This window comes from Ahaetulla prasina, chromosome 9 (genome assembly GCF_028640845.1).
Source record: "Ahaetulla prasina isolate Xishuangbanna chromosome 9, ASM2864084v1, whole genome shotgun sequence".
Classification (NCBI taxonomy): domain Eukaryota; kingdom Metazoa; phylum Chordata; class Lepidosauria; order Squamata; family Colubridae; genus Ahaetulla; species Ahaetulla prasina.
In genome coordinates this window covers 13,337,633-13,364,190 of record NC_080547.1, presented here as the reverse complement: position 1 = coordinate 13,364,190, position 26,558 = coordinate 13,337,633, and the positions used below count along the sequence as shown (strand labels likewise).

Genomic DNA, 26,558 nt, shown 5'->3' with positions numbered 1-26,558 from the left:
AGAAGGGACTGCCGTTCCAGGGCTATTGAAAATTGTCTGAATTTCCGTGTATTTGATTTCAGAATGCTTCGCACATCTCTAACACAAGCGATTTTCCAATGCTTGGATTATTGTAAATACACAGGGAGACAATGATAATTGACCGTTCCCTGATCATCCAAAAGAACGGTTAAATCTCCTGGGTTCCAGATGGGCTGTTTAGTTTTTTATTGTCTTGCCAAAATATAAATAATCTTTTTTCCGTGGATGCTGCATAGAGTGTGAAAAGGAAGCCCACGACGGTCATCTAATTGTCCTACCTGGGCCATCACCCCACCGAGACCAGTTAGAGGGTCTCCTCCGCTCGCCGTTCCGGTGGTCCAGTTAATTTCTTCATAATTGAACATGGCGAAGGAAGATGTTCCATCCGAGATAAGGAGTGCTTGGAAAGTGTTCACCTGTTTTAAATACAACTGTTTACTCAGAGGTCAGCTCTTCTTTCTAAAGGAAATTACTTTCCAAAATATTATTATTATTATTATTTATCTTTATTCATTAAACATGAAACCCAGTCAGCTGAACATTCAAAAATGCATCACAAATACCATTGACTGGTGCTGATGGTTGATACGGGTTGCTGCCAGCATCCTAGGTATCAACCAAGTACCTTCTTAAGATGTACGATGTTCTGAGTACTGCAGTTTTTTGCAGTTCTGCTGGTGTTATTGCAGGAAGCTGCAATTTGTTGATGTATCTTATAAAATTCTTGGACATGGTACCAAATGCCCCGATGGGCATCACTGTTACCTGTTTCATCCATAGCCATGTAGTTTCGATGGCCAGGTTGCAATTATTATTATTATTATTATTATTATTATTATTATTATTATTATTATTATTATTATTATTATTATTATTATTATTATTATTATTATTTGGATTTAGTTCATCTTCTTTCTGAACTTGAAGCCAATTTTACGAATCTGAATGATGTTAACTTTCTAGAGAACAAAAACCCCATTAATTCCTTTAAAAAGAAACCTAAAATGAGAAAGGCAAAATAAATTAGGGAAATAATGTTGAAATTTTTGACACAACAGAGAGAGTGGGTTAATCCCACCAATGTGTCATTAACTGTGGCTCGCAGGTCTCTTGCCTAGCCTGAGTAGAAGGCTCAGTGGCTAAGACGCAGAGCTTGTCGATCAGAAAAGGTCGGCAGTTCGGCGGTTCGAATCCCTAGTACAGGTCTCCTGCGAGAGCAGGGGGTTGGACTAGATGACATCCAAGGTCCCGTCCAACTCTGTTACTGTTGCTACCCACATGTCTTACACTGAAATACAATTTTAGTCCAGAAGAAAGAAAAAAAAAAACAAAGCAATCAAAACGTCCAGTGGCAGACCAGATCCCATGTAACACACAGGTAATAGATGATAGGTCCGCTCGAAGAGTTTTTATTATCTAATATGAATTTATTAAAGAAGCTCCTATCATTCAGCGGTGGCAGCCTGGGAGCCTGATGTCATCACCTGGTCTCAGCATCCCGAAGGTCACCTCAATGAAAGCTTCACCATTTAATGACCTTGTCCCTCGTACGCCCTATAGATGGCAGTGTTGAGTAAAGAACGGGAAAAGCACGAATAAAAAGTTTGCTCGAACTTCCACATTTATCTACCCAAGCGTTCATCTTATTTGGTTATTTCCTCTCTGAAGATGGTGCAATAGGTAAAGATAAAGGTTCCCCTCGCACATACGTGCTAGTCGTTCCCGACTCTAGGGGGCGGTGCTCATCTCCATTTCAAAGCCGAAGAGCCAGCGCTGCCCGAAGACGTCTCCGTGGTCATGTGGCCGGCATGACTCAACGGCAAAGGCGCACGGATCGCTGTTACCTTCCCACCAAAGGTGGTCCCTATTTTTCTACTTGCATTTGTTATGTGCTTTCGAACTGCTAGGTTGGCAGAAGCTGGGATGAGTAACGGGAGCTCACCCCGTTACGCGGCACTAGGGATTCGAACCGCTGAACTACCGACCTTTCGATCGACAAGCTCAGCGTCCTAGCCACTGAACCACCGCACCCCTATAAATTATAACGCCAACCTAATTTGTAGGACAGTCCAGGGATCCCCAACCCCTGGTCAGTGGATGGACACCAGTCTGCAGCATGGCAGAAAATGGTCCATGCAAATAAGCAAAGCCCCATCTGTGGGATGCAGGTAGCACATGAAACCACGCCCTCTCTGGGCCACGGAAAAAAATCCACTCTCCACGGAACCGGTCCCTGGTGCCCCATAGTTTGGGAGCCGCTGGGATAGTCCACTGGGTTTTATACTGAAAACAATCCATGCACAAGCAGCAAAAGCACCAGATCGAAAATATATCAGTTTGTCATCGGTTTGTGCCACAAGGTTTGATATCCGTAGCTTAGTTAATTTTGTGACCGTTTATCCACGTGTACAAATGCACAGTGATGTGGCCCAATAAAACTCTGTGGAACCTAGTGGTCCTTGACCATCTCTTGTGGTCATTGAGCCGCTTTTCTGGAAAACCTTTCTTTCGATTTCCCAGCTACAAATTGTTCTGATCCCAGTTCTAAAATCTAAATAGGAAAATATGAACCAAGGGAGATATATTCAGTCCTGCTAATACCTGCATCCCCACAAATCGAAAACCAACCAGTCCCTCTCCCTATTTCTGATGTGTGTCCTTCCCTTGCCTTGTCCTACAGAAGGAAGACAATCAATAACGAACACAATTTCAATAATTAAAAGCAATGCCATTAGGTAACGGTGACTGTACCGTGGGTGCAATAAAACCTCTTGATGTTGTGATTCTCCTTGTTAGTATGCTAAAGATGGAATCGCGCTTGTACTCTGAGGAGGCAGTTCAAAACCTCCCGTTCTGGACTCACTTCCTTAGGATGTCCTGGCTGGGCTTCAGGAGGGTCAGAGCAACAAACTCCACGCCTATAAAGTCAGTCTCCTCATATTTAACTTACATGCAGAGCACATCATGATAAAGGCGGAGCGAGATGAATCAAAAGTTGGAATTAAGATTGCCGGGAGAAATATCAACAACCTTAGATATGCAGATGATACCACTCTAAACAAATAATATATTTATATTATTTATATATATATAATATATTATATTTATATTATATAATATAAATAATAAATGCTAAACAAATAATTCCCACAACACTGTCAAACTATTTACTAAATCTGTACTACTATTAATCTTCTTATCGTTCCCATCACCCATCTCCTTCCACTTAGGACTGTATGACTGTAACTTTGTTGCTGGCAATCCTTACGATTTATATTGATATATTGACCATCATTTGTGTTGTAAATGTTGTACCTTGATGAACTGCTCTTTTCTTTTATGTACACTGAGAGCATATGCACCAAGACAAATTCCTTGTGTGTCCAATCACACTTGGCCAATAAAGAATTCTATTCTATTCTATTCTATTCTATTCTATTCTATTCTATTCTATTCTATTCTATTCTATTCTATTCTATTCTATTCTATTCTCTAATGGCAGAAAGCGAAGAGGAACTAAAGAGCCTCTTGATGCGGGTGAAGAAGGAGAGTGCAAAAGTTGGCTTGAAACTCAACATTAAGAAAACTTAAGATCACGGCATCCGGCCCTCTCAATTCCTGGCAAATAGATGGGGAAGAAATGGAGGGAGTGACAGATTTTATTTTCCTGGGCTCCAAGATCACCGCAGATGGGGACTTGCAGCCAAGAACTTAAGACGCTTGCTCCTGGGGAGGAAAGCTATGGGAAAGTTAGACAGAGTACTAAAAAACAGAGACATCACCCTGCCAACAAAAGTGTGTATAGTCAAGGCTATGGTTTTCCCAGTTCCAATGGATGGCTGTGAAAGTTGGACCATAAGAAAGGCTGAGCGCCAAAGAATTGAGGCCTTTGAACTCTGGTGCTGGAGAAGATTCCTGTGAGTCCTTTGGACTGCAAGGCGATCCAACTGGTCAGTTCTAGAGGAGATCAACCCTGACTGCTCTTTAGAAGGCCAGATCCTGAAAAGGAAACTCAAATACTTTGGCCACCTAATGAGAAGGAAGGACTCACTGGAGAAGAGCCGAATGCTGGGAACGATTGAGGGCAAAAGAAGAAGGGGACGGCAGAGAAGGAGGTGGCTGGATGGATGGAGTCACTGAAGCAGTGGGCATGAGATTAAATGGACTCCAGAGGATGGTAGAGGACAGGAAGGCCTGGAGGAACGTTGTCCATGGGGTCACAATGGGTCGGGCATGACTTCGCAACTAACAACAAACAAACATAAAACTAGAAGTTCAAAATAAGAATCGAGGGACCTCAAACTAGTCTTGACAGATGATATTTTCAAACGGCACCCACTCAAAGTCAGACGTAGGGCCAGAGAATTAAATTAATGGTGATTTCATAATGCCTACTACATAATCTGCACATTGCATATGGTCTGGAAGAAATCCAGAGCTGTTTTGGGGATGGTAGCTTTCTCTCCATCACAAGCGCTTATGTAGAAAAATCTCATTACAGACACCTGACGGAACAGCTTGGTCCCTCCACCCTCACCTTCTGATCAACTGCTTTACTCACTCACTGAATGAATTTAATAGCATTATTAGACCATTTGGAGCAATTAAAATCAGGTCGGTGTAGCAAGTATGCGTCGGTAACTCCCGAATCCAGTTTTACTCATTTATATTTAAGGGAGGTGAAGTAAGAAATGATTATGTCTGCTTTAAAAAAATAATAATAATGATAAGGGTTTTTCGTACGTGGTTTGGTTTTCCAGTCTCGTCAATCTGTTCTTAGATAGGAAAGGAGGAAGGAGGATCCTGCACCTTCCTTAGGAGATTTCAGCCATTGAGAATTTATTTACTGCTTACGTTTTAATTAAGGTCTCTTGGACCTCGTTGGATCGTTTAAAAATCCCATCCACTTGTTAAGGTTTAGCTTTAGTTAAGGTTTGCTTGGTGAGGCTGTATGACTGTAGCTTTGTTGCTTGTACTCTTATGATTTAGATTGATATTGATTGTTTCCTGACTGCTTCTTTGTACCCTATGACTATCATTCAGTGTTGTACCTTATGATTCTTGATGAAGGTATCTTTTCTTTTATGTACACTGAGAGCGTATGCACCAAGACAGATTCCTTGTGTGTCCAATCACACTTGGCCACTAAAAAATTCCATTCCATTCTCTGTTCTGTTCCGTTCCGTTCCGTTCCATTCTATTCTTCATTCCAATATCTATTTCCCTTCCCTTCCCTTCCCTTCCCCATATTCTATTCTATTCTATTCTATTCTATTCTATTCTATTCCATTCCATTCCATTCCATTCCATTCCATTCTTCATTCCAATATCTATTTCTCTTCCATTCCCTTCCCTTCCCCATATTCCATTCCATTCCATTCCATTCCAGTCCAGTCCAGTCCAGTCCAGTCCAGTCCAAGGGAGACCAAAATCTACCGGGAGAAAATATTCAGGAGAAAATCCACCGTTGCAGACTTTGCCGTAAAAATGTATTGCAGAAAACCAAGATCTGCAGGCTGGGCTGTATCCAGTTGGACCTAGAACTCCGGTTCCACCGAGAAAGATTGCAGCTGCCTGGCAAGGAAAACGGTCATCTGTTGCCTATCTGCAGAGGGAGGCTACCGCTCACCCCAAGCTCTTTTGGCCCGGCTTCAAATTGGGATATTACTATCATCCCGCTGCTCCTTTCTGAACGGTGCATTTATTAAACAGACAGCTGTCTTCCATCATCCCTGGAAAATAACTTGTTCTCACCCAGGAAATGGATGAGAGAGAGAGCAACACAATGATAAGCCTATAAAAATGCATTGCAACAAACTGCAGCATTCTCTCTTTCAGGCTAACTCCGGCAGGTTTCCGTGTTCAGGGCCAAATTAAAAATGGTACTGGCTCACCCCCCGCCCATCCCAAACCGAACGCGCCCAATGCTATTCTTGCTTCCAGCTTCATCGTTGAACACGGGGCATAAAACAAGGTTGTTGTTTGTTTGTTTTTAACGCAAAGGGAGCTCAAGAAGAGGCACTTTCATAGGGAAAGGGAAGACCAAGTTCTTGCAAACGTGTGTTTGTTTCCTGTCAGCTCGGTCATGGTCCAGTTATTAATATTTATTTAGCGTACGAGGAGAACGTTGACAGAAGTAAAGGTTATGTACACGGCACTGGTGAAATCTGAACCAGTTTACTACCGGTTCGCCGGCTGCGCACGCGGGGTGCGTGCGCTCGTGTGCAGTGCGTACCACACACCAAACGCAAGGTGTGCGCCCGTGTGCAGTGCGCGCCAAAAGGAGGCATGGGGTAAGTAGCGCGTGCAGGGGTGGTGGTGATCAGCTGTGGCGCGCAGTCTTTTTTTTTTTTTTTACTTTTAAAAGCATTTTTTTTACAACCTATTCGGCAGAAGAGGTTGTAAAAAAAATGCTTTTAAAAGTTAAAAAAAAAAGGCTCTGACGATCAGGCGGCTCAGCTGGGATTGTCAGAGCCTTTTTTTTTTTTTTTACCTTTTAAAAGCACTTTTTAAAAGAAGCAGCAAGCGGGGAAACGGGCGACTGGGCATTGGGTGGGCATGGGCGGTGGGGGGAGGCTGGGATTTTTGCTACCGGTTCTCCGAAGCTACCCGCTGCCACCACTACCGGATCGGCTGATCCGGTCTGAACCGGTAGCATTTCACCCTGGTACACGGGCTACATAATTATAAGTAAAACGCCTATGGGGAGATCTCAGAGGCCTCATAATGCTCCTCTTGACATTAGGATGTTCCAAGCTAATTTCTTAAAAAAAAAAAAATACAGGTAGACCTTGATTTACGATCATCGTTTGAAGTTACAACACCTGAGTGGTGCGGTGGCCTAGAGGTGGAGCTCTTCCCTCACAATCAGGAGGCTGTGAGTTCGATCCTAGGCGCGGGGGGGTGGGGGCCATGTGCATACGCACGGGGGGGCAGGGAACATGCACGGGGGCCATGCTCGCATTGCATTTTGGGGGTTTGCACACGCACGCATTCGTGTGTGCTTTGGGCACTTGGCCCAGATAAGGTTAGCCATCACTGGTCTAGCACCTCCCAGGCTCCGTTTTCAGCTGTGACAGCTTCCTGACACCCTCTGCCAGCAAAAATGGAGCTGGGGGGTGGGAGGCCTGCGTGTGCCCCCCCCACAAGCTCCATTTTCACTGGCAGAGGGTGGCAGGAAGCCAGTACTGCTCAAAACTGAGCCCGGGAGCCCGTTTTCTCTGGCAGAGCGCTTGGGCCACCAGACGCCTTCAACATGAGTGACGTCAAGCTGGCCATACCCAACCCGGCCCCCGAGTTTGACACCCCTGGCTTAGCTGGTCATCCTTAAAAACAGGGTACTGAATAAAACCTTCAACATTTCTACTGTGCAACTCCTCCCACGCAACGTGTCTCTCCGAATTTATCGTTTCGGAGGTCCCATATATTTAGTAAACGTCGCCGAGGGTCGGACATCATACCGCTAAATCTCGGTACATTCTGAGAACTAATGGTTGAATGACGCCAAGGATACATAGCAACGCTTGCTGGTGCAATTCTTCATCATTACGTAGGTTAGTTGTAATGTAACTGAGGTAACGATTAAAATACGATTAATCGTATTTTAAATTTGTATATTGTATTGTCGGTTTTTATTATGCCTGTACACCGCCCTGAGTCCTTCGGGAGAAGGGCGGTATAAAAATCAAATAAAATAAATAAAATAAATAAATAAATAAACGAGGTCAGCAAAACATGTATTTTTCATTTGGGGGGGAAAAACAAACAAACCAGACTTCCATTTTTCTCATCCTACCTTGCAAGATTTGAAAGGGAAGGGATGGCAACCCAGGATTGATTTAATGCGGTGGTGCAGGGAGGTTTGATTCAATCCCAACGCCATGAACCCGCCCCACTTGTCCAAAATCTTTTCTAGATTTGTCAGGGTGATGTCTCTGTTTGTATTTACTATCCTCCGTGGATCGGCTGAGATCGTTCACCGTTCACTCATCGCCGCTCCGAAGAACACACCACCCCCCATCCTGTGCCCTACTCTGGAGAAAAGACTTTAAATGGAGCTGCTTTTGCACCGATTGCCACAACTAAATGAAGACACAAACAGGGGGTGGAGGGTGGGGGGGAAGGGGGATGAAAAATCACACAACATGCTAAATCGCCTTGAACCGCAAGTTGGGCGGCGAATAAATTTGGTAAATAAATAAAACGGGTTAGCAAAAGAGCTGGGGTTTTGTGAAATGCGCAGCTAACAGAATAACCAGAGTTGGAAGGGACCTTGGAGGTCTTCTAGTCCAACCCCCTGCTTAGGCAGGAAACCCTATACCAATGATGGCTATCCTTTTTTCCCCCCCTTGGGTGCTGGTAGGGTGGGGGGGGGCGGAAGGGGGGGATTGGGGGTTTCGAGCAATGGCTGAAAACTGGTAATGCTATCTCTCATTTAGAGGGCAGGAAAGTCCTCTAAAATGCTAATCTAACTTTCAAATGACTGTAACATTATAGATAAATGAGAGAGAGAGAGAGGACAGACAGACAGACAGATAGATAGATGATAGAATGGAATGGAACAGAATTAACAGAGTTAGAAGGGGCCTTGGAGATCTTCTAGTCCAACCCCCTGCTCAGGCAGGAAACCCTATTCCATTTCAGATAAATGATTGTCCAATCTCTTCTTAATATTGTTTCCCGATTGCTTATTTGTACCCTATGACTATCATGAAGTGTTGTACCTTATGATTCTTGATGAACCTATCTTTTCTTTTATGTACACTGAGAGCCTATGCACCAAAGACAAATTCCTTGTGTGTCCAATCACACTTGGCCAATGAAGAATTCTATTCTATTCTATTCTATTCTATTCTATTCTATTCTATTCTATTCTATTCTATTCTAGACTATCATTAAGTGTTGTACCTTATGATTCTTGATGAACGTATCTTTTCTTTTTATGTACACTGAGAGCCTATGCACCAAAGACAAATTCCTTGTGTGTCCAATCATACTTGGCCAATAAAGAATTCTATTCCATTCTATTCCATTCCATTCCATTCCATTCCATTCCATTCCATTCTATTCTATTCTATTCTATTCTATTCTATTCTATTCTAAGGTTTATTTTTATGGAAAGGGGTGCTACCAGACTCCATCTGGTTTTGGGGCACAGCAAGTTAACACCGCTCTCCTTCTAGAAATCTGGAGGTAAGTTGTTAAGCAGGAACCAAGATGGTGACCTTACCGGGGTTGTGCTACTCCCTCCGTAGAAGGTAACTTCATCCCAGGTGGTAATAAAAACCGACAGGGCGGCGAAAGAAGGCAGGTTCTTGAAATATTTCCTGATATCTTTAGAGACTTTCTTGAGCAGGACCGGGTCAGTGGTCTCCCGGTAGTAAATTTCTCCCCGGATGCCATTGTGGACATCTGCCCAAAAAGGGGCGATGAATGCCCTCCCGTCAGCTAAAGGGAAGGATTCTGGGGTGAACTGGCTGACCACCACATTGAAAGAAACGACTCCATTGTTGTTGACCTGTTGAAGGCAGGAGGAAGGTTTGACTTATGTTAGCAGGAAGCAACAATGTCAGCTCAAACATCACACTGAGGCAAGGCGAGTCGAACGTAGAGGCTCTTTAATTATTCGATGGAAATAGAGCTATATATTTATGTCCCCCTTGTGTTTGGAGATTGGGATGGAGTAAAGACAGAGGAATGAAACACAGAATTCAAATCTTACGCTCTGAATTCCCGTGACATCCATCCAGTGGCAGAATTCAAAATTTTTAATACTGGTTCTGTGGGTGTGGCTTGGTGGGCGTGGCAGAGGAAGGATACTGCAAAATCTTCATTCCCTCCCCACTCCTGGGGGAAGGATACTGCAAAATCTCCATTCCCATCCACTCCAGGGGAAGGATATTGCAAAATCCCCATTCCCTCCCCACTCCAAGGGAAGGATACTGCAAAATCTCCATTCCCATCCACTCCAGGGGAAGGATACTACAAAATCTCCATTCCCTCTCCACTCCTGGGGGAAGGATGCTTCAAACTCCCCATTTCCACCCCACTTCAGGGGAAGGATACTGCAAAATCCCAATTCCCTCCCCACTCTGGGGCCAGCCAAAGATGGCATTTGCTGGTTCTCTGAACTACTCAAAATTTCTGCTACCGGTTCTCCAGAATCTGTCAGAACTTGCTGAATTTCACCCCTGCATCCATCTTGTTGTGCCCACATTGAAGAGAACGGAAAGGGCTTGTTTGCACGAGAAGCGAAATGTTTTCCAGGACAAAACCAAGAAAGCTCAGTTGCCTTTTTGGGGAAAAAAAAGCATTCTTGGGACCCATTGAAGAGAACTGATTTAAGTGAAAGTTGCCCGCTTGTCTACTACCAAAACAAAAACACGGGGCCTATTGCCATTGTTAAGCGCAAAAGAACCCCAAACCCCACTTTTCCCATGATTCCACCCACGCTTAGCCCCGTTTCAGTCCGACCTACAAATTCAGAAGTCTCCCAACTGCATGAACGGTGGCCTTCGTGGCATGGACCAATGTCTGCTTAGAAACCAGATTCCAAAGTTGGAATTTATTCTTTGTGTGTGTTTCTGTGTGTGTGTGTGTTTGTTTGTATCTGTGTGTCTTGTGTGCACGAAACAGTTTGATCCTCTCCTCTCAACCCTGTCTTGGAAAAATCATGCTCTCTTTTGGAGCAGCAACTTAGGAGGCAGAGTAAATGACACAGCTCCTAAGGGAAAAACAACAATCCCCAAAGCAGAAGTATTTCCTAATATATATATATAGGCTTGCTGATGAGAGCTAAATTAGTCTCCTTTTATTTCTTTATTAGCAAAATACAAATTATGTATGTATGTATCGGGGTGAAATGCTCCTGGTTTGGACTGGATCGCCAGATCCGGTAGCGATGGCGGCGGGTGGTTTGGAGAACCGGTAGCAAAAATCCTTGCACCCCACATGCCCAGCTCAGCCGCGTGATCATCAGAGGCTTTTTTTTAACTTTTAAAAGCATTTTTTAAAATCGGTGAATGATCGTGCAGCTCAGCTGGAATCGTCAGAGGCTTTTAAAAGCATTTTTTAACAACCTCTTCGGCCAAAGAGGTTGTAGAAAAAATGCTTTTCAAAGCAAAAAAAAAAAAAAAAAAAGTTGGCCACGCCCAATTTCCTGCCACATTACCTGCCCAAGCCATGTCCACAGAACATGTAGTAACAAATTTTACATTTCGCCACTAGTATGTATGTATGTATGTATATTTTTCTGCAGCTCCTTGACATATTCTGCTTTTCCTGCCACCGGCTCAATGCTTAACATGCCAAAGCCTGCGCGTCGTTTGAGTGTTTAATCAACTGCACAAGGCTGTGGCTGGGCTTTTATAATCTGGCCCCTCGCACGCTCGCCTCGTAAGCGCACCCTTGATTTTCTTAATAATAGACCCTCTCGTCCATAACGTGTAAGAACTTGGCAGGGAGGAGGCCATTAATCTTCCTCTTCTCCCGAGGAAGGCTGTTAAGGGGAGAGCAGTGTTTAAAATGCAGATGTTAATGGTGTGTGTGGGGGGGAAAGGCGCGGTTGGCGTTACCAAGTGGTGTTTTACTTACAAAAATGGTCCTGTACGGTGCGCCAAAGAAAATGAAGGGGAAGGAGAGCTTAATTTCTGGAGAGCTGCCATCATCCACTTTGGGGGTTTTGGTGTCATTGGGCCAAAAAGGGTATAAGATGCCCATAGTCTGGGCTGCAACAAAGAGACATGGAGAGAGAAATAATTATTTTGGTGCCAACCATATTTCATGCCGTACCTCTTGTTATTTCCTCCAAACCCGCTCCATTTTTCCCCCCACCCTGGCGGATGGTTGCAAAAAATGCAATCCAGGGTCACCTTTATTTATTTAACCTATAATTTCATTTTAGTCTTCGTTAATGGATGATACTCTAGAATATTATCAGTTAACTAAGACTAAAATGAAATTATAATCAGTAATCAGCTGGAGAGGTGCGGCGGCCGAGAGGTGGAGCTCTCGCCTCACAGTCAGGAGGCTGTGAGTTCGATCCTAGGTAGAGGCAGTTATTTCTCTCTCTGGGCACACTGAGGATATGTCTGCTGAACGAAAGTCCGCATTGGCGACAGGAAGGGCATCCGGCCATTAAAACACTCTGCTAGCTCCATTCGGTTGCCCAGACTCCAACCCGCAAGGGATTATGGGGTCATTAAAAGATGAGTCTAGTAATCAGCTGGATGCATTTGAGGATGGAGAGAGAATTTAATGTTGCTGGTCTTTTAATAGGCTAGTCTTATAGAGACTTGAGACAGGTGGAATGGGTGTTGGTAAGGACTTGGAGAAGAGCGGCATCCATTGTCTATAAATAGCATTTCTCTGTGGCTGAATTTTTGCAAGCTAACAGTAAAAGGTAAAGGTTCCTCACACATACGTGCTAGTCGTTCCCGACTCTAGGGGGCGGTGCTCATCTCCGTTTCAAAGCCGAAGAGCCAGCGCTGTCCGAAGACGTTTCCGTGGTCATGTGGCCGGCATGACTCAACACCAAAGGCGCACGGAATGCTGTTACCTTCCCACCAAAGGTGATCCCTATTTTTTCTACTTGCATTTTTTACGTGCTTTCGAAACTGCTAGGTTGGCAGAAGCTGGGACAAGTAACGGGAGCTCACCCCGTGGTGTGGCCGCGGTGTGGCTCAGGCTGTAAGAAGCCTGTTATTAAAACACAGCTGCCTGCAATTACTGCAGGTTCAAGCCCCACCAGGCCCAAGGTTGACTCAGCCTTCCATCCTTTATAAGGTAGGTAAAATGAGGACCCAGATTGTTGGGGGGGCAATAAGTTGACTTTGTAAATATACAAATAGAATGACACTATTGCCTTACACACTGTAAGCCGCCCTGAGTCTTCGGAGAAGGGCGGGATATAAATGTAAATAAAAAAAAACAAAAAACCCATTACACAGCAGCACTAGGGACTCGAACCGCTGAGCTGCCGACCTTTCGATTGACAAGCTCAACATCCTAGCCCCTGAGCCACCACGTCCCTTAACTAACAGTAGAACATGGATATTTGTTTTCTTCGTCAGAAGCTGCAGAGGGTTTTACTCTAAAGCAGGGATCAGCGACCCATGGCTCTGGATCTGCATGTGGCTCTTTCATCCCTCTGCTGTTGCTGGTCGGCTCCACAATTGATAGGGCTTTTGGTTAGGACAGGTAGAGGTAGGACAGGTAGACAGGTAAAAGGACGCCGCGCTAGGAGGAGACTCTATGGTGGGGGGAACCGACTTCCAGTTGGCAGAGGAAAAAAGACGCTGCGCTAGGAGGAGACTCTATGGTGGGGGAACCGGACTTCCGGTCAGCTCCAGAATTGAATGGGGCTTCTAGTTAGGACCTTTGTGGCTCCTTTGAGTGTTTAAGATTGCCGACTGCTGCTCTAAAGCAAGGCCTCTTTGGAGCCTGTGCACTTCCAAAGAGTTTTTATTTATTTATTTATTTATTTATTTTTGCATTTATATCCCACCCTTCTCCGAAGACTCAGGGCGGCTTACACTATGTCAAGCAATAGTCTTCATCCATTTGTATATTATATACAAAGTCAACTTATTGCCCCCAACAATCTGGGTCCTCATTTTACCTACCTTATAAAGGATGGAAGGCTGAGCCAACCTTGGGCCTGGTGGGGCTTGAACCTGCAGTAATTGCAAGCAGCTGCTGTTAATAACAGACTGTCTTACCAGTCTGAGCCACAGAGGCCCTAAATGCTCTAAATGCCCTCGCGCAAACTTTCGATAAGGGTGTCATAAAACTGGAGCACCTGGCAGATGGTGCATCTTTCTTGCATATGGACGTGGACCGTGTTAACAAGTTGCAGCAGAGATTATTTTGCAAGACGACGGATAACGAAAAGCATTTGACTGCGGCGAAAATAGCCGCACGGATCTATATCCCAACTCACAGCTGTTAAATGTGGGGCTAACTGGAGCGGGGTAGAGTTTAAATTTAAAATCTCATTAAATTGCCAAATGAAACAAAATTAAAAGTAAAGGAAAATATGGGGGAGGGGGAGATACTTTTGATGGTTAAACGCTTTCGTAAAAAGATGGCTGAGGGACAGAATTACCTAATCCTTTAATACGAAAAGGCTCAAGGTTGTGCTTTTAATGTATGAGAAATGGGGAAGGGGTAAATTTTAAGACAAAACCCTCAAGATTTAGTCGTGCTCCTATACCTGACTTCATAACTTTATTTTTTAAGCTGAAACCAACAAATCTTGGCTTCTCTCACCTTTTACAGGTGCTATGCAGGTTAAGAAGCCTCACAAGAATCCACCTGCATGATTATAAAATGATTGCTTCAAATTTAATTCTACGTTTTTGCCCGGAGTAGAATTTCCATGACGGTGTGGGAATTGGGTCCTGTCATATGCAGTGTGCAGCAGCTGCTAAAAAAGCCAACACAGTTCTGGGCTGCATAAACAGAGGGATAGAATCAAGATCACGTGAAGTTTTAGTGCCACTTTATAATGCCTTGGTAAGGCCACACTTGGAATATTGCATCCAGTTTTGGTCGCCACGATGTAAAAAAAATGTTGAGACTCTAGAAAGAGTGCAGAGAAGAGCAACAAAGATGATTAGGGGACTGGAGGCTAAAACATATGAAGAACGGTTGCAGGAACTCGGTATGTCTAGTTTAACAAAAAGAAGGACTAGGGGAGACATGATAGCTGTGTTCCAATATCTCAGGGGTTGCCACAAAGAAGAGGGAGTGGGACTGTTCTCCAAAGCACCTGAGGGTAGAACAAGAAGCAATGGGTGGAAACTGATCAAAGAAAGAAGCAACTTAGAACTAAGGAGAAATTTCCTGACAGTTAGAACAATTAATGAGTGGAACGACTTGCCTGCAGAAGTTGTGAATGCTCCAACACTGGAAATTTTTAAGAAAATGTTGGATAACCATCTGACTGAGATGGTGTAGGGTTTCCTGCCTGGGCAGGGGGTTGGACTAGAAGGCCTCCAAGGTCCCTTCCAACTCTGTTGTTATATTATATTATATGCAACCATGCCTTTTTCTAGGATGGACACCAATTCCAGAACCACGAAGATGAGATCAGCCGCATTTCCTGTTCAAACACCTTCCCATCCTGGTTGGGTGATGGGCCGGAGAATCCACAATGCTAACCAGGTGGTCACATTCATATGTGTTTGTGGCAGGGTAAGGTCACACCAGAATGAAGCAATTTTAAGACACCTCTGAAGAAGATATTCTTGGTAGAATCGTAGAGACAAAGCGGAGAATGTGCGGTAAGGAAAGGATTCCTGATGGGGCACCTTCCTTGGTTCTCATGTAACCTGCCGAATGCCCTCCATGTCAGTGGATTGTCTGAATGAACAGAGCGCATTTCAGTTATCCCACGTTGAAAACCTGAAATACTAACCTGGCTGTAGAAGCAGAACAGCGAAGGCCACCCAGCTTCTAAAGAACGATGGGTAATTCATCCTGGGAAGGGAAGAAACCAAAAACCAGAGAAGTGTAACCAGTAACAATTTGCCGGGAATAGTTCATCAATTCTCCATTAAATATATGTCAGTCAAGCAACCTCCAAATTGACCGATGAGCCTAGAAATTTGGGGAAGAAATTTGTTTCTTTTAAAAAAACTTCTGCAGATCTTAAGACCTTCTCAATTAGCCAGGAGCTGTCAACATCCTTATTAAATGGGAAGGGGAAGGAGAAGTAAATTGCTTGTTTTATGCGACGGGGTTCAAATGAAAAGTGCAGCCTAATGATGGGTTAGGACTGAAGAGTTTCCAAGGTCAGCAGTAAACAGGATTTAACGGGAACATTAGTGGGAAGAAACATTCAATTCTTTAATAACCTCAGTTTCTCCGTGATCTCTCCAGTACAAAGCTTTTGGCTGATTAGCTTTTCACTGTATACTAAAATGAGAGCCAATTATTGAGCATGGAGTGCTGTCGTTGCAGAGACTTTAAACTTCGATTAAACTAATCCTCTCTTCTCCCCCTTCTCTGCCCCTTGCAAAAAAACAGCTGAAGAATACTTAAACGTTTCTTGACTGGGAATTTGAAAATACAAACAAGGCTGCAGAGGCTAATCTTTTGTGACATAAGCATGCCCCCTCTTGCTACAAATGTGTGGGTTAGGTGATTAGAAGGGGCAAGGGAAAAGGAGCTAAAAGCAAAATTACATAAATAATACATACATTCTAGGTGATGTTTTAATTATTGGGGGGGGAGTGGAAGTTTCTCATACATTATTGAATACATAAAGAGACTTTAAGGTAAAGTACGCACTGTTTCATCACTATTTGCCAACCTTCCTCATTTGAAAGCTACATTACCGTAGAGGGGAAAATTATGTTCTGCTGAAAAATGCAGAAGTAAAGAACTGTAAAGCCCTTAACAAGCTTCTACTTAATTTTTTTTTTTTTTGGGAGGGAGTAAAGTCTTTTTATCTATTTTATCTATGAAAGATATTTATCTATGGAAGAATTTTTATTTATGGGAACCGGTTTGCGTTCCAAATCTGAACTAGGAGAAGCATGGGATTGTGGTTATATGCAGCCATAAAAATGTTTTTCGGCAGAATTCCCAAGTCAAGTTCTACTTCTACTCAAAACTAATTTGAAAATCAGCCCACGTACACACATTAGCGATACGCAACTCAACAGGTTATCTTGCTAGCAACCTCTATAACCATTGAGGAAGCTGGCAAAATTTCATTCGCGTGGAATCTGTACCCAATATTCATACCGCCCCAACGACCTCTGAACAAAATGGGATTTCATCCAGAATAGCTGTGGCATTATTCATGTGAAAGAAAATACCTTTATCCCAAAGGTGCTTTTTCCATTTCGCTTCGTTCGTGAAGAACGGAAGAAGCTTCTTGGATAAGAAGCAAAATGTTTTCAAGGAAAAACAAACAAAACAAAAAACAAAAAACAAGCAGGTCCTTTTGGAAAAGCACCTTTGGGATTTGGATGGTTGATAATCTCCATAGAGGTGTAAACGTCTTTGTTACTGTAGGATTTGGCTGCAACTGCTTATTTTTATCATGCATCTGTTCCTGGGAGGCTGGCAAGAGAGAGGAATCAGTCTAATGTCAGTGCTCAAAACTACCTTTTTCTCTTTCTGACTCCTTGGCACCTGCACCACTATCTCTTAACTTGGCTGAGTCTTTGAAGATGCTTCAATCATGTTGCATAAAACCTGCCTCTGTATTTTGTTATGTGTGCGATTGTGTGTACATGCCCAAAGAGATGCGCTGCCTCATTAGGTATGCGGCTTAATTTTCCTGAAATGTATGACAGCAACGCATTAATTACAAAATGTAGAAATTATAATATGCTAAGGACTGGTATCTCATCTTGCAGAAGCGTTTAAGTGGGATGATAAGGGAACCAGGGAGCTGAAAGCTTTGCTTTTTCCTCTATGTAATTGGGAACAGAAGCCAATATTAGTAGACTTATCACATCCAATTCGCAATCAACTACATTCAGTGTTCCCATTGCAGAGAAATGTGTTGCTTTTTATGTGGCTTCTGAGATATCAAACAAAATAAAAACAAACTAGATGGCTGGTCTACAAAAAACAACAACAACCACCTCATCAAACCGCTATCACAAACACAGATTTGTATCCCCAAAAGTCGAGAGTTTACAATGCAGAATTCAGAAAAGAAAAGAAAAATAAAAACTCTTTGAAAATAAGAAATAGAAATTCTAAATAGAGGCATATAAATATATGGCAAAACAAAATCACCAACCTGGTTTGTGGTCGAGCGGAGCAAAATTATAGCTGAAATCTGAAACCACGTTTTGATCAACTCTGGGAAAACTTAGGTCAGCATGTCAATAAAACGCCTGCAAACGGTGAATGATTGGTGGTTCCAAAAAAAATCCCCCCCCCTTTAAAAAAAACCTGAAGACGGAACTAAATGCTTAACGAATAACAGGTCCGTTTTGCGTTTCAAATCTATAATGTTTGTGTTTGCTGATCGAAAGGTGAATCAGAAATGGGCTACAAATCTGGAAAAAAAAATCTCTTTCTGAAAACTTAAAAAACTTTCCAGGAGATGTCAAGGTTGGAAGAACTAGGAATGAGGCTGTTTTGATTAGAATCACTTTTCACTTGGGGACAAAAAAAAAAAAAAAAAGTAGAGGAAAAAGCAAGCATCCCTTCCTTTGTGCTACTGAGGGAGGGTCTATATAATGTTACCAAATTAGCATTAAAGAGCATAAGAATTGAGCTCGCTCAGGAACGAAGGAGCCAAAGTAACATTTTCCAAGCTTATAGAATACCCCAAATCGATGTGTAGGAAGGGATTCGTGTGGATTTACAGTTTCCATAGATTTCTTTCTTTGGGCTTTCGGTTTCGAAGAAAATTAAAAGAAAATCGTTTCAGGTCTCTGAATGTTTCAGGAAATAGACCATCATCTGACTTCAACAGCCAGAAGTTGAGTGTCTTTCTGGACAGTTCCGAAGTTTTCCCAAAGCACAGATGAGAAACTAAAACTTAATCCATCAAGATCCATGCACATTGTAATTTATGGCTTAGAAATGGAATATGGAAATAAAGCAGCTTCACACTTTTTTTTCTTTTCTTTTTTTACAAAACTTAAAAGTTTATTGATATCATTCCATTGACTGCCTTATATTTGGAGCAAGTTCTTGAACACTGAAATACAACGCTTGTTTCTTGGAAAAGGGATATTATCTTTCTTCCACAAAAGTACATGAATCGGAATACAAACAAAAGGGAAATTGTAGTGGATTTTTAAAAAAATTTATTTTAACCATCCTGTCAGATATGTTTCCAGGTAAATAGATCCAGAAAACTCTTCAGGCCCTGTGTATCCCGAATAAGGAATTGCTGCATGTCATTGTGCCTAGTATTCCCAAGGTTGACATGTATTGCCCTTTCAAATGACTAAAGCCAAGGATCTTGGCCAGATGGTAGATCTGGAAGTGACCTAAGCGGTCAATGTGGGCCTCCTCTTCCTCATTGTTTGCTCTGTGCCAGCAAGAGAGTAAAACGGGAGTAGATTCTTCAGAAGCTCCCTAATGGTAATCCTATATAGATGTCACGCTATTACTTACGTTCAATTGCCTTGCTCCATTGGTGTAACCCTGCACAGAGTTTTCTACCAAAAACCAGCTCTTGAATTCAATGACACTTTCCCCCCCATGTTGCAGCCTACGTGTCTGCTCCTAATCTTTACAACTAGGGTAGCGAACAGAGTGCAGCCACGTGCTCATCCGTATTCTGGAGAGTAGCTGCAGCTCCCTCTAGGACAGGGGTCTCCAATCTTGGCAACTTTAAGACTTGTGGACTTCAACTCCCAGAGACTTCAACTTCAACTCCCAACCTTGGCAACTTTAAGACTTGTGGACTTCAACTCTGGGAGTTGAAGTCCACAAGTCTTAAAGTTGCCAAGGTTGGAGACCCCTGCTCTAGAAAGTGCGTTCTAGCTAGCCATTAGTACAAATTAGGGCTCCTTAGGAAACAGCCCCTTAATTAGATCCTGGCTCACTAGCTCTCCGCAACCTCAAGCATAGCTGGCTGGGGAATTCTGGGAGTTGCAGTCCACAGGTCTTTAAAGCGGGCAATGGTTGAGAAACACTGGTTTATGGACTTTCAGCAGAGCCAAGACTGTCTGCTTTAATAACCAGTTTCAACTCAAGCTGCAGTGAGGGAAAAAAGGCTCAGAATATGAAAATGGGGGGTTCAATCTACGTAATCTTTTCAAAACCAACGTCACTGAAACAGACAGCTGCGTTATAGTCTGAAACCCTGGAGATTGCTAATGAGTAAATATGCTATGCGTCTATTGCAAATGCCTTTAACTTTAAATGGATCCATCCATATATACACAGCTTTCTCTGGGACCTCAGCAGCCCAAAGCCAAAGCAAGGGTAGAGATTTCAGAGTCTAGGCCCGTGATGGCAAACCTATGGCATGTGTGTCCAGCCTTGTCTGTTTGTCTTCCGGGTTTCTAACGTGCATGCACAGGCGACGATCAACTGCCTTCGCTCGCGCAGCAGTGCCAAAAACTGGTGCGTGCATCACACCGGCCAGCTGATCGTCCAGCGTGCATGTGCACTAGAACCCAGAAGTTTGGCTTTTCCAGAGTGTGAGCGCGCGATGTTTCCGTGCAAATTTTTCGGCGCACAGTGCCAAGTAGGTTCGCCATCACCGGTTGAGGCCTACATTCATTTTGCTTGGTTATTTCTTTTAATTTCTCCAATCTCCAATCATGCTGGGGTCTCACCAGAACACAGCACACCCCTGCCCTTTCTTCACCCCACCATTCCATGTCGGAAAAGTGGGGGGGTGGGGGGAAGGGAAAATCACAAGTTTCTTGCTCAACTTAATCACGGAAGCAGAATTAGCTACGAATTTCCTATTTTGCATAATGTGAAGGCTAAATTGAGGTCTAACATGCACAGAACTTACTCACCTGCAGTCATGCCAACCAAGATCCTTCCTTTTGCTCAATACTACACGCAACTGCCAGGCCCAGATATGAGCCGGGAATCACTTGCTATGGCTTGCTACCCAGTGATAACAGCCCCCTGAGTTCCAAAGCTAATACTTCCCGGTTCCCCAGGTTTTGTTTTCGGTACAAGACCATTAAAAATGGCGGATAATTACACTATTTTCTAATGCCATGAAATCTACGGATTAACCTGACTGTGGAAAGGAGGACTTTCTGACATCACCCCACTTATCTTTAAAAAGGGTCACCTTTCGTAAACAGGGGTCTTTGGGGGAAATATAAACTACTTCCAAGGCCCAGAACATTGCTCTCCCCCCCCAAAAACAAAACCTCAAAAGAGTTTTCACAGGTAGAATCGCAGTTTCGTACAAAAGGGTTCACCATCCAACTGTGAACTTGATAATGCTGTTCAGAATATAATTTCAGACGATCTTCTTGCTTTTTATCCAGATTTTTGGACGTGGGGGAGTTTAGGGCCCATTCAGTCTGGCAATACAAATGATCTCTACAGTGTTTAGTCTCCTGGCTTCTTAACTATCTGCAGAGGAAGCCTCCAGTAGAAGGGTGTTCAATCTTAGCAACTTTTAAGATCCGTGGACTTCAACTCCCAGAATCCCCTAGCCAACATGGCTGGCTGGGGAATTTTGGGAGTTGAAGTCCACAGGTTTTAAAACAACTTTAAGGTTGGAACACCCCTGTTCTAGCATAAAGAGGAGTTCACATGTTCAACAGCAAACAGCTGTGGCATCTGGCTTATGACAGTTCCCATCGGATGACTAGCCAAACGTGAAGTGAATGTTAATATTAACATTTTAAGCAAAACGCCAATGGTCAAAATCAGTTTTCAGTCAGAAACGATCTCGTGTGACATTAGCACTGGATGAAAGCAGAGTTGAAAACTGGCAAAGTCTGATACCGCATTTCCTATTTGTACACAGCATTTTAGAAAAGCTCACACAGGGAACCAATCAGCGCTATGGGTTGAATACAGAACGTTGGAGAATGTGGTGAATTTGATGCTATTGGCAAACCAGGATGATCCACAGATTTCGCAGCTGAATCCAATGCAAAAATGTAGCCGAACAGGACATTGGTACAGAATGCCATTACATTACTCTCCCTTTCATGCTGCTTTTATCCTCCTATAATGTACCTAATTAAAAGATTAAATATTTGATGTAGCTTGGCTGCTCCCAATGCTGACGGTTTTTGCCCATAGTTATGCGCCAATTCTGTATAATTGCAGAAAGCTGACAGAATGTATTAGATGCAGACCTCAGCTTCCAAAGCATTTGGTTTTTTTGGATTTTTTTAAAAAACAAAAACAAAAACGGGAATGGTTGAAGAAACCTCAAGGCTCCTGAAGGCTCTTGTCTTGCTGTAAGCCTTTTCTCTAGGATACCTAGCAGAACGTCAACTTAAGCAAACACTCTTGAATTGGCTAAGTTATGTAAACTGCAGATTTAAATAAATTAAATACAGCTTTTTTCCTAACTTACTTCCCTCTAGAAGTCTGTCAGTCACAACACAGGAGACATAAGGTTAAGGAAGTAGGTTTAGGATTTAAGACTGACTCTCTTTCGATAATACGCATAAAAATATGAATCTTCGGTGGAATTCCTTTGCTGTCTTTCTCCCTCACCTATTTAATGCTTCTTTCTAAGATACCAACTACATGGATAGTGGACAGTACTACGATGGCATCAACATTGGAGTTGGGAGGAAGATAAGAAATACTGTTCCAATGGATGTTCCATAAATTTCAATGGCTGGCCCTTTGCATCCAACCAGTCTGTCAACCCCTACTGGGGTATTTGATACAGTAGGACCACCGATAAAATAATAGTATATTATTACACAATTCTATCTTTCCATAAATCTTTATAATAAAATATCTTATTGACATGAACATTCCCCATTACAGCATGTGTAAAAACACACACCCACAAACGCATCGATCATAAATAAAATGCTGATTTGGGTTGGCATCACAATATTACCATAAGGGCATTTTGCTAAGTAAACAGAGAAGAAAGAACCTCAGCTTGCTATAGTTCTAAAATCCAGAATATTATTATTCTGGAGCGACGTCCAATAGTCATAATTTGATGGAGAACAGTGGGTTCACAAGGGATGGGAGTCAGAATGCAATTCCATCTGAGCCATGCCCTCTCTTTAATGTACAGAGGGTGGTAAATGCTTCCTTTCCAATGAGAGAACAAAAGAACTTTCTTTTGCTTTCCAACAGTAGAGATACCAGAAAGGAAAGGGGGCGAACCCCCCCCACACACACTCTGCAATTTATATAAAAAAGAAGCCCCAAGAGGGAATTGTAGAATCAGGGGCCAAAAATATATATATATATCTTGCTTTCGGAGCACAAAAGCTACCAACTCAGGTCAAAAGTGCACAGGTAATAAGAATCAGCCAGCTTCACGGACATTTAAATGTACATGTGTAAAATGGATGGATTGAACTGCTTCCAGCTTGTCAAACTGACACGAGGAAGGAAGGGCAGCCCCTTGCCTGATTTACAAAGTGAACAAGTTTAATGCATTTCCAAGCAGAACCGTACAAGAGGCTGAGTGCCCAGGAAAACAGTGGGAAGCATTTAATATGGTCTTCACTGCAGTCGCTGGAATCAGAAGCGCTGCACATCCCGAGTTAAAATAGAAGAACTGCTTTGAAGTTAAGAGAACAGAAGCTCATCCTATTGGAGCTTCACAAATTATGGACCATATAAAGGGGACAAGTCCAGAATAAGGACTCGTGCATAAAAATGAACAACTTGGAGGGCCAGGAATGGTTTATGCATGCTTCTGTTGTCTTAAAAATGGATTAAAAATGAACTGTGCTGTATTGGGTTTTGGTTTCCATCCAAGTGTCATGATACAAAATTTGGAATTCAGGTTAAAACTAGCTGTGAAAGGTTTCTAGTTGGTAGGAACCAGTGTCTATCCCTCAGCTAATCCTGCCACAAGTTTATTTGAAGGATGAATTTATGGATGCAGGGAATGAGAGGGAGAAGCATTCAAGCCACCCAAAGTGCATCTTCATAATAATAACAACGAACCGAACATATACCAGTGCTACAAGGGATTCGTGATCTTTTAGTAAACTGTTGAATGAAAGGAATTTCCTTCAGCATCCAACCAAGTGATGTCTTTTATCAAACAGATCCATCAGGTGTTCTGCTTAGCTGCCCGACTCACTGGCTGTATTTCAAAGTCCTATCCATTTAACTTCTGATGTGGCCTGTGCAGAAAGAGTTTATCTATGCTATCTTGGAGAACTGGCAAAACAGGAGGGTTATCGAAAGCAGGGGTCTCCAACCTTGGCAAGTTTAAGCCTGGCAGACTTCAACTCTGCCAGTTGAAGTCTGCCAGGCTTAAAGTTGCCAAGGTTGGAGACCCCTGATCTAAAGGAATGCAGTTTTGTAGTGTCCTTATTACTGTGCTTTGGAAGCTGTAGGTGTGTGTATGTCTCTATGTGTGTGTGAGAGAGACAGAGAGGGAGACAGTGTGCACACGCATGTTAAGCACCTCTCAGAGTTATCTCCTTCAGCGATCTGAAATCCAGAATGCTGCCGGACAATCCCGCAGGCCCATGTCCTAAAGAACCCTTTCCTTCCAAAAAAAGGCCCCCCAGGAAGAAAGAAATGACAGACCAACCCAGGTGAAAGGACAGCAGTGCAGCCGTTTGTAATTGGAGTCCAAGTGCCACGGGAACAAGAGCTGCACAGAATCGGTTTTTCACACGTACCTTACGCTTATGGGTGCCGGAAGGCTGAATTCACCCTGGCTGAGTAACCGTTAATAACCTCCGAGTTTTGAAGCCGGTTTGTCGTGCTACGTTCACAAGTATACGGAAGCAGCTGGGAGATACCAAAGGGAAACAGCCCACCTGCTCGATGTCAACGCCTCTGAGGAGCATCCTTGTCTGTCATCTGCGCTGAATCCTGCTGCTTTTATCTCACCGATCTGGACCTGCTAACCTGGGCTAGAGAAGCGATTGGACGCACTTCTAAAACCCCAAATCTCAACCAAAGGAACCCAAATGAAACACCCCCGTCAAAAAAGTCCCTTGATGGCCGTTACGTGGGGCGGGTGCGCACTCTGGAGCAGGCCTTCTGGAAGCAGAGAGGCTACTTGGCTTTGGAGTCCACATAGATTTTGTCTCCATCCCGGATGCCGTAGGAATGCAGGGCCCTCGAGTTGTACTTCAGCTCTTCGGGGCCAAAAGGATCTTCGTTGTCGAAGTAGGTGACCAGCATGCTGCTGATGGGCAGCTGGACCACCGTTTTCAGTTTTTTCTTTAGCTCCGCCACCGTCTGATCTAAGCGGATGTTCATCTCCTTCACTTGGTCTTTGAAGTGAACTTCGACTTTGGCGCTGCTCTGAGGCGTCAGGTCAACCACTGCCAGTTTTTCCAGCTTCCCGTATTTTGTCACTAGTTCCTGATACCTACGAAAATGGGGCAGAGAGACAACATACAAAGGTTGCTGAATATGTTGCTTTATAAGGGCGTTTTGTGCCAACCTTTTAAAGCCAACTAGCAATATCTTACATACCTGGTAAAGAAAAACCCCAGAGAAACTCAACTCTTTTAAGACTTTTTAGCAACGGGAAGATCAATTCTGCCCTTTGCGGGCTGGACAAGCTAAGACCCAAAATGCTCCTTAAAGCAAACTGTTATGTTCTTGCAGCCAGAAAATTAAGAGTCAAGGGGCTGAATGCACTACTTAGTTTCAGGACCCAGGTAGAAAACGCAACGCTCAGCCATTACAAACTAAAAAGAGCCTCACTGGAGATTAAAGAATGAACAGAGAGGTAGTTTACTTTAAGGATCCTGGATCCACACCGTTTTGAGTTCTTGAAGAAGTCTGGAGGCCAGTGGCCTGTGCTATCTCTAATCCTGGCCCCTAATAGTTTAACTAAGGACATGGAAACTGAAATTTCCCCAAACTTGTCAGTGTTTGGTGTCAGGTCGCAGCTCAATCAGCTCGTATTCTCAACCCCCAATGAAGAGAAAGTCGAATGTGTACATTTAGGGGCAGTGCAGCTGCAATTCCAAAGTCTCACAATGTGCACGAACTACCGGCAGTCGTCAACTGACGACCCACAACTGAGCCCAAAGTTTAGGTTGTTAAGTGAGCTTGCTCCATTTTACGACTTGTCTCACCTCATTTGTTAAGCGAATCATTGCCGTTCTTAAAATTAGTAACCCGGTTGTTAAGTGAATCTGGCTTTCCCCCATTGACTTTGCTCGTCAGGTCACAAAAGGAGATCGCACACGACTCCGAGACACTGCCACCATCATAAATGTGAGTCAGCTGTCAATCATCCGAATGTAAGTCACGTGACCATGGGGAGGCGGCAATGGTTGTAAGTGTGAAAAATGCTCGTCCCTTTGTTTTCAATGCTGTTGTAACTCTGAACGGTCACTAAATGAACTGTTGTGAGTCGAAGACTACCTGAATAGTGGTAGCCCTGTGATAAACTTCCACATATAGTGCTTTCAACACGGTCCTGCCAATCCGTCCTGTTGAATGCTGCAGAGATCAATGTTCCACATCCTCAGGGGGCTAGGGGGAAAAAAAACACCCACGACATGCCCCCCCCCTCCTCCCCAACCTCTCTTCTGCTCTCTTGGTAGTATTCATTCATTGGCAGCGTGAATCCCGCTGTCATTAGCTTGTAGGAACTGAGTCAAGCTGAAATTTTTACAGCTATTAATTGCATAACTTTGGTTCAGCTTCTGCCTTTCTGTAGGTCTGACTTCCGTCCCTTTTGGCATTTGCAAACGGAGGACGAGGCTGAATGGGAGGGAAAAAAATAATAAGTGGGACAGCACTGTCTGGACGGCCACGAACCCGTTCCACAAGTTTCTTCTCTCTCCCCGAGATAAACACCCCTCTTGTTTAGGCTCCTGGTTAGAGATTTCTGTCTTTCCTCCTTGACTCTGCCATTCCCACCACCCACCCAATCACCCCAAGGCATTTTTCAGATATCTCTCATTAATAATAAGGAAGTAGCATCT

At 43.5% G+C, this 26,558-nt stretch overlaps 1 protein-coding gene across 2 annotated transcripts in view; it reads right to left on the bottom strand.

Moving 5' to 3' along the window:
- LOC131203776 (tubulin-specific chaperone cofactor E-like protein) overlaps nucleotides 1-26,558 on the bottom strand; it is a 94,833-nt gene that overhangs the window by 42,612 nt on the left and 25,663 nt on the right. Inside the window, exons 9-12 of one of the 2 annotated variants that reach the window (XM_058194377.1) lie at nucleotides 15,440-15,501; nucleotides 11,614-11,747; nucleotides 9,251-9,538; nucleotides 300-437 (exon numbers count right to left, since the gene is read on the bottom strand). In XM_058194377.1, coding sequence (XP_058050360.1) covers nucleotides 300-437; nucleotides 9,251-9,538; nucleotides 11,614-11,747; nucleotides 15,440-15,501 — 622 coding nt within the window. Of the gene's footprint in view, nucleotides 1-299; nucleotides 438-9,250; nucleotides 9,539-11,613; nucleotides 11,748-15,439; nucleotides 15,502-23,901; nucleotides 24,983-26,558 lie in introns of those variants that run through there. The other variant, XM_058194376.1, reaches the window with a different exon arrangement.